Below are 8,494 nucleotides of genomic sequence, written 5' to 3'. Positions count from 1 at the left end.
GTGCCCTATTCAGATGGTTAGACGAGTGTGAGTTGAGCTTCCAGAAGCTCAAGACCGCTTTGACTATGGCACCAGTATTGGTATTACCCACAGGTTCAGGATCGTATACGGTATATTGTGACATATCTCACATTGGGCTTGGTGCAGTATTAATGCAAGAAGGCAGGGTGATTGCATATGCGTCGCGACAGTTGAAAGTTCACGAAAAGAATTATCATGTTCATGACTTAGAAGTAGTGGCCATTGTTCATGTGCTGAAGATTTGGAGGCATTACCTCTATGGTGTCTCGTGTGAGGTATTTACCGATCATCGTAGCCTTCAGTATCTGTTCAAACAAAAAGATCTTAATTTGAGGTAGAGAAGTTGGTTGGAGTTTTTGAAAGACTATGATATCACCATTTTGTATCACCCTGAAAAGGCCAATGTGGTGGCCGATGCTTTGAGTAGAAAGGTTGTGAGTATGGGCAGCCTTGCTTATATTCCGGTTGGTGAGAGACCGTTAGCTACAGATGTTCAGACCTTGGCTAATCAGTTCGTGAGGTTAGATGTTTTGAAACCCAGTCGGGTTCTAGCTTACACAGTTGCTCGGTCTTCTTTATATGAGCATATCCAAGAGTGAAAATATGACGATCCTCATTTACTTGTCCTTAAGGACACAATGCGACACGGTGATGCCAAACAGGTTGTTGTGGGGAAAGATGGAGTTCTGCGAATGCAGGGTCGTATTTGTGTGCCTAATGTTGATGGGCTTCATGAATTAATCCTTGAAGAGGCACACAGTTCTAGGTATTCTATTCATCCAGGTACTGCCAAAATGTATCAAGATTTGTGGCAACATTATTGGCGGAGGAGAATGAAAAATGATATAGTTGCATATGTAGCTCGGTGTCTGAATTGTGAGCAAGTTAAGTACGAGCATCAGAAACCTGGTGGTTTGCTTCAGTAGTTAGAAATGTTTGAGTGGAAATGGGAGTGTATCACTATGGATTTTGTTGTTAGACTCGCACAGACTCAATGAAAATTTGATGCAGTTTGGGTCATTGTGGATAGGTTGACCAAATCAGCACATTTCATTCCAGTGGCAGTTACCTATTCTTCAAAAAGGTTAGTTGATATTCGTAAGATTGTCCGCCTTCACGGTGTGCCCGTGTCTATTATTTCAGATTGAGGTACACAATTTACCTCACACTTTTGGAGAACTGTATAGCGTGAGTTAGGCACGCGGGTTGAGTTGAGTAAATCATTTCATCCACAGACAAATGGACAGTCAGAGCGCACCATTCAGATATTGGAAGATATGCTTCGCGCTTGTGTTATGGACTTTGGAGGTTCTTGGGATCAATTCTTGCCACTTGCTAAGTTTGCCTATAATAATAGCTACCAGTCGAGCATTTAGATGGCTCCATATAAGGCATTATACGGGAGGCGATGTCGTTCGCCAGTTGGCTGGTTTGAACCGGGAGAGGCTCGGTTGTTGGGTACCGATTTAGTACAGGATGCCTTGGATAAGGTCAAAGTTATTCAAGATCAACTTTGCCCAGCTCAGTCTAAGCAAAAGTGTTATGCCGACCGTAAAGTTCGTGATATTGCATTCATGGTTGGAGAAAGAATATTACTCCGGGTTTCACCTATGAAAGGTATAATAAGGTTCGGAAAGAAGGGCAAGTTGAGCCCTAGGTATATTGGACCCTTTGAAATTCTTGAAAGGGTGGGTGAAGTAGCTTACCGGCTTGCATTACTACCTAGTTTATCAGTGGTTCATCCGGTGTTCCATGTGTCTATGCTCCGAAAATATCGTCGTGATCCGTTCCATGTGTTAGATTTCAGCTCAGTCCAATTGGACAAAGACTTGACTTACGAGAAGGAGCCGGTGGTTATTCTAGCCCGGCAGGCCCGACATTTGAGGTCTAAGAGTTATCCTTCAGTTCGGGTGCAATGGAGAGGTCAACCGGTAGAGGCATCTTCCTGGGAGTCCGAGTCGGACATGCGGAGTAAATATCCACACCTTTTCTCCAGCTCAAGTACTTTTTCTAACTTCGTTCGAGGACGAACGTTTGTTTTAGAGATGGAGAATGTGATGACCGAAAATATCATATTTAAATTTAATAAGTAATTCTGTGTTCTAAGACTTCGAAAAATACCATTTATTATTTATCGACTTGCGTGCACAGTCCGTAAAAATTTTCGAAAAGTTCTCATGTGAAAAATGAATTAAAATGTTAAATAGAGCTTTAAAACTCAAGTGAGTTGACTTTGGTCAATAGTTTTAGCAAACGGGCTTGGATCAGTGTTTTGACAGTTCCGGTAGCTCCGTATCGTGATTTGGGACATGGGCGTATGCCTGGAATTTAATTTGGAGGTCCCTAGCTCAAGTTATGACCATTTAATGGAACTAGCAATTTAAAGGCTAAAGATTTTCACGTTTGACCACGGGGTTGACTTTTTGATATCGGAGCCAGAATCCGATTCTAGAAATTTGAACAGCTCCTTTGTGTCATTTATGACTTATGTGCCAAATTTGAAGTCATTCCAGATTCATTTAATATATTTTGGCACGAGATTTGCAAATTGAAAGTTTAAAACTCAAAGTTTGAATCGGGGTGTGAATTGTAATTTCAGCGTTGTTTGGCATGATACGAGACCCCGAGTAAGTCCGTATTATGTTATTGGACATGTTGATATATTTGTATGGGGTCCCGAGTACCCCGAGAGTGATACGGATTGAAATCGGATCAAGAACTGGACTTAAGCAAAATCTGTATTTTTCCTTCTACTGTAATCGCACATGCGGATTTTTCTCGCAGGTGCGAGCTTGCAGAAGCGAGTCTTCGATCGCAGATGCGCCCGGGCGTTGCTGGGCAAAAGTCCGCAGGTAAGGAAACCTACACGCACCCGCGCGTCCACTGAAATGGACCAAATAATCGCAAAAGCGAAGGCAACGCAGATGCGCATTTTTCCTCCGCAGGTGCGAGGCCTCGCATGACAGCCCCATTTCGCAGATGCGAGCTCGCATGTGCGAGCCCAGGCACTGCAGGTGCGGAAAGGTCTGGGCAGTGTATATATCGAAGAGTCCGACATTTTTACTCGTTTTGGTCATTTTGAGCACGGTTAAGGCGAATGTTTGGGCGATTTTCACGGAAAACATTGGGGTAAGTGTTTCTTATCCTATATTAATTATATTTTATGATTCCATACTCGTTTATGTCATGAATCCGTGAATTTATGGAAGAAAAATCAGATTTTTCTAAAATCTTCCAAAAACGAGAAATTTAGATTTGAAGGTCCATTTGATATAGGAATTGGACAAATTTTATATGGTTGAACTCATATCGGAACGGGTATTCGGATTTCACGAGTTTTTCCGGGATTTGAGACGTGCGTCCCACTATCGAATATTTTAATGAATTTTGGGTTTTTATCCGGAAAATTAGTAAATTCATATGGAATTAATTTCTATGATTCGTATTGAGTATATTGAATTGTTTATGAATAGATTTGAAGCTTTTGGAGAAATATTTAAAAGGAAAAGTTGTGGTCGAGTAATTGATTGGAATTTGCAAAGCAAGGTAAGTGTCATGGTTAACCTTGACTTGAGGGAATAGAACCATTAAATTATTTGTTATGTGAATTGCATGTGAACGACGTATAGGCAAGGTGACGAGTGTCTATACGTCGTCAAATTAATTGTTTGCCTGCTTACTTGAAAAATCATAAATTATTTTAAATCATAAATTAATTATAATAATAATTATTTCTCTCCTATTCTTTGTCAAATATTAATTCTTAAATTCCTGCATTAATTGTTACATGCTATTTGAATTATGTGTTTTAATTATTTTTTGACATTTAGCATATTAAATATTAAACTGCCTATTTTCTCCCTGATTTCTATAATAATTTGCAATTTGTCATTGTTTGTTTCATAATTAAATCATAATTGTTGTATGCTTGTTGTCTTATAATTTTATATTAATTATTGCATTTATTGGAGAAATATTTTCTATAAGAATTGATTGAAACGGATATATTGGAGGATCGGGTTGCACGCCGCAACAGACTTATTAAAAGTCAATATTGGAGGATCGGGTTGCACGCCACAACAGACTTATTAAAAAGTCCATATTGGAGGATCGGATTGCACACTGCAACAGACTTATTAAAAGTCAATATTGGGGGATCGGATTGCATGCCACTATAGACTTATTGAAAAGTTAATATTGGGGGATCGGATTGCACGCCGCACCATAATTATTTAAAAGTCTATATATATACTTGATTGAAATAAATATATGACAGACTTGATTAAAAGGAAAATATTGGGAGAGCAGGTTGCACGCTGCAACATAATTGAATGTGAATATATTGTGAGAGCGGGTTGCACGCTGCAACATAATTGGTTAAAATAATAATGGATTATGACTGCTGAGTTGGCTTCAATTATTATAAATGAGTTACGTGATTTATTTTTATTATTTGTTGTTGTTATTAATATTGCATACAGGTTAATGTAAGTGAACCGCCTTAGCCTCGTCACTACTTCGTCGAGGTTAGGCCTCAGCACTTACACTACATGGGGTCGGTTGTACTGATACTACACTCTGCACTTCTTGTGCAGATTTTGGAGTTGGTCCCAGCGGCGTACCATAGACTTGCTCGGATTTCAACTACCAGAGGAGACTTAAGGTATAACTGCATGGCGTCCGCAGTTATGAAGTCCCCGTCTATTTTACTTTAGCTGTGTGTTTATTTCCAGACAGGTTTATTTTATTCAGCCCTTTATTTGTATTTATTCTAGAAGCTCGTGTACTTATGACACAAATTCTGGGATGGTATTTATACACCGTTGTTTTTATGGATTATTTCACTATGTTTCAAACTTTGCTTCCGCTTTTGTTTCCTTGATTTTTAATAATTTAAATTGGTTTATAAATTTGTTAATATTATTCTAACGTTGTCTTGCGTAGCAAGTGAAATGTTAGGCACCATCATGGTCCGAAGGAGGAAATTTTGGGTTGTGACAATCGTCAATGAATACTATCATAAAGCAATCTAGAAAGGCTTGAAAACCTGATTAATAAGATCCATGAAAGCCGCCAGGGCATTTGTTAGCCCAAAATATATTACCAGAAATTCAAAGTGCCCATACCGAATCCTAAAAGCTGTTTTCGGAATATCTTGCTCCCGGATCTTCAATTGGTTTTACGCGGACCGTAAATCAATTTTGGAGAAGTACCTACCGCCCTGTAACTGATCAAACAAATCATCTACTCTTGGTAATGGGTGCTTGTTTTTTATTGTGACTTTGTTGAGTTGTCGCTAGTCAATACACATCCTCAGTGACATATCTTTCTTCCTCACAAAGAGAACCGGTGCGCCCTATGGTGACACACTCGGTCGGATGAAACCCTTCTCTAACAAATCCTTCAATTATTCCTTTAGCTCCATTAATTCTGCTGGTGCCATCCTGTAGGGAGGAATAGATATAGGCCGCATGGCTGTCATCACATCAATCACAAAATCAATCTCCTTGTCTGGCGGAATCCTAGGGAGCTCATCAGGAAAGACCTCAGGTAATTCATTCACCAGTGGCACAGACTCGAGTGTAGGTGCCTCAGCATCGGTGTCCGTAACCTGGACCAAATGATAGATACACCCCTTATTAATCATCTTCGTGGCTTTAAGGTAAGAAATAAACCTACCTTTTGGCATCACATTATCCCCCTTCCATTCAACAACTGGCTCATTTGGAAATTCAAACCTCACAGTCCTAGTTCGGCAATCGAGCTTGGCAAAACATGAATAAAGCCAATCCATTCCCATAATTACATAAAAATCGACCATCCCTAATTCTATGAGATCGGCCACGGTGTCTCGACCATGCACCGTGACCACACAACCCCTATAAACCCGTGCGGCCATAATAGACTCGCCAACCGGAGTAGATATAGAGAATGACTCAGGAAGCTATTCCAGTTCTATCCCAAATTCCATAGCAACATAAGGGGTAACATAGGACAAATTGGAACTGGGATCAATGAGAGCATATACATCATGAAATTGGACAATCAATATACCTGTGACAACATATGGAGAATCCTCTGCACTCTGGAGACCACTCATAGTATAGAAATGGCTGGGTCCTCCTGAACTCTGCGCACCACCCCTAGCGGCACCACGCCTTGTTCGTGCTGGAGTACCTCGAGCTGGAGGGGGTGTTGAAGATGTAGCAGCTGCAGAACTAGATGGTTGTGCCGTGCCCCTGCCCGTACCCTGGCGGGATGAACGACACTCCCTCTGAATATGACCCCTCAATCTGCACCTGTAACATATAGGTAGGTCCATGTAGCATATCCCCAAGTGCATCTTCCCATACCTGGGGCATGTGGGCCTCCGCTGCTACTGGAATCTCCTTCCTGCCTGTTGGTGGGGTCCCCTACTACTGACTGGGCCCTGCTGGCGGTGCACTGGCTGAGGACTAAGCAAAATACTGGGATGGCCCTGATGACCCCCCCTACCCCCTAAAAGCTGATCTTCCCCCACCAAATGACTCCCCAAAGTTGCCCGCGAACTAGGCCTTTCTAGTACCCTCTCTCTACATTCTGTTCTTCAACTTACGGTTCTCTGTAGCTTGAGCAAATGCTATCATCTTCCTATAGTTCATATCTGAATTCAAGGCAGTTGTAGCGGCATCATTGATAACCAAAGGGCTAAGGCCCTCCATAGTAGGCAACATGAAAATAGCATCTTTAGACAGACGCACGAACTCCATGTGATACTCCCACACACTCTTACTTCCTTGCTTAAGGTTCTCAAACTCTGTGGCACGGGCTGCCCTAGTCTCGAAAGGAAAGAAATGGTCCATCAAAGCGTCAGCAAACTCACTCCACCTCGCTAGAAGGCTCCCCTCATCCCGAGAGTCCTCCCACAGCCCAAACCGAGAATAGGCCACCCCTTTCAGGAGGTAGGCGGCCAACTCCACTCCCTCCGTCTTAGTAGCGCGCATAACTCGGAGAGTCTTATGCATCTTATCAATGAAGTCATGTGGGTCCTCCTCGGGATTAGCACACGTGAACATCGGAGGATCCAACTGAAAAAACATGTTCATCCTATAACCAATAGAACCCCCTTGTTGAATAGAAAAAGTTGGTGTAACATTTAATCTCTGAGCCTGAGAAGCCACTATCTGTGTCAGCATCTGGATAGCTCCCCTAAGAGCCCCTTTGGAAATACCAGAATCAGAAGCTGGGACTGGAGGTGGAATCAGAATATCAGTTGGAAGAACTGCTGCACCCTCAGTAGGTGCAGGAAACTGATGTGGCCTGGTCAGGTATAGTGGAATCAGGTAGTGTAGCAGTTGGGGGATTACCCTCGCCCCTCGGGTATTCACCCGCATCATCAAGTAAAGGGTCAACTGCCACTCCTGAGGCATCATTGGCTCCTTGGCCAGTTCTTTCTCTCTTCTTAGGTTCCATGTACTGAAAGTTAAAGGAATGCACGAGTTAGAGGAGGAACAGTTTCACAATCTGTTTCATCGCACGATTTAGAATATCAAAGAAGGGTATTATTCCTAAATGTCCAAGTAGCCTCAAACTTATAGATGTGGTCGACAACACACCAATAAGGAGGACTCTACTAGACACGGCTCCGAGACACCCTAGGACACTTTAAAACCTTAGGCTCTGATACCAAGTTTGTCACGCCCCAAACTCGGGGAGCGCGACCGACGCTCAACCGGGTGAACCCGATCAAGCTAGCCTGTTAGATACTTTCTACCCAACTCACCCATGATCAAGAGAAGACATGATTTCATTAATTAGACAGTAGGGTGTTCATACATACAATACTAAATCTCTCGTTGGTTACATCATTTTAAAGTCCAAAAATATACACATTCTTATGATTGGATTAAAACACGAGATCAAAACATAACATAATATGTTTGACTTTTCTAGCACCCATGTACGACCCACAAAGTATCTACAGAGCCTCTAAAAGGTACAAAGAGTGTTATGATACTGCCGGCAACAAGGCCCCGGCTATACCTCAAAATGCGATAACATAATGTACAAAAGATACATGACCCCGGAATGAGGTGGGGCTCACCAAGTCTACTAGGAGGAAGGTGTACTGCTATCGCTGAACAACATTGCCTGCTATGGAACCACCTGCATCCATTTAAAGATGCTACGTCCCCAGCAAAAGGGACGTTAGTACTGTCGAATAGTAATAATATGTAAAACAAAACACCATCTCAATCGAATGAATAATATTACAAGGAGGAAACAGTCATGAGTTCAATAAGAGCTTCAAACAATATTAAATCATCAAATAAGGATCACATAAGTTTTCAAGTCAATTTTCATGTTATTAGGTTGGGTGATCTTTAATGTCGATATACCATAATTCACAATATCACTGTATTCTTACACGGAGTCTGATCACGACCCGATCGTCTAGGTCGTCTCATTCGAGACATCAACCATAACCACAATT

The 8,494-nt window shown here is 41.8% G+C and overlaps 1 protein-coding gene across 1 annotated transcript; it reads right to left on the bottom strand.

The window, feature by feature from the left end:
- Positions 1-5,428: 5,428 nt before the first annotated feature.
- LOC138898812 (uncharacterized) lies at positions 5,429-7,430 on the bottom strand. Its single transcript, XM_070184917.1, has 3 exons — positions 6,598-7,430; positions 6,050-6,320; positions 5,429-5,632 (listed from the first exon to the last, which is right to left on the bottom strand). The coding sequence occupies exons 1-3, from the start codon at positions 7,428-7,430 to the stop codon at positions 5,429-5,431; spliced, it is 1,308 nt and encodes a 435-aa protein (XP_070041018.1).
- Positions 7,431-8,494: the final 1,064 nt, after the last annotated feature.

Source organism: Nicotiana tomentosiformis, chromosome 9, assembly GCF_000390325.3.
Source record: "Nicotiana tomentosiformis chromosome 9, ASM39032v3, whole genome shotgun sequence".
Classification (NCBI taxonomy): Eukaryota; Viridiplantae; Streptophyta; class Magnoliopsida; order Solanales; family Solanaceae; genus Nicotiana; species Nicotiana tomentosiformis.
Note: the sequence above shows the minus strand (reverse complement) of the source record. Positions and strands in the feature narration are given on the sequence as shown.

Excerpts from the sequence above, each read along its gene's own strand:
- LOC138898812 (XM_070184917.1), bottom strand. The coding sequence starts at position 7,430 with ATGCCTCAGGAGTGGCAGTTGACCCTTTACTTGATGATGCGGGTGAAT. Across the intron at positions 6,321-6,597 it reads CGTAAGTTGAAGAACAGAAT|GTGCAGATTGAGGGGTCATA; the intron begins GTAGAGAGAGGG and ends TATATGTTACAG. Across the intron at positions 5,633-6,049 it reads TGATTGTCCAATTTCATGAT|GTTACGGACACCGATGCTGA; the intron begins GTATATGCTCTC and ends CATTTGGTCCAG.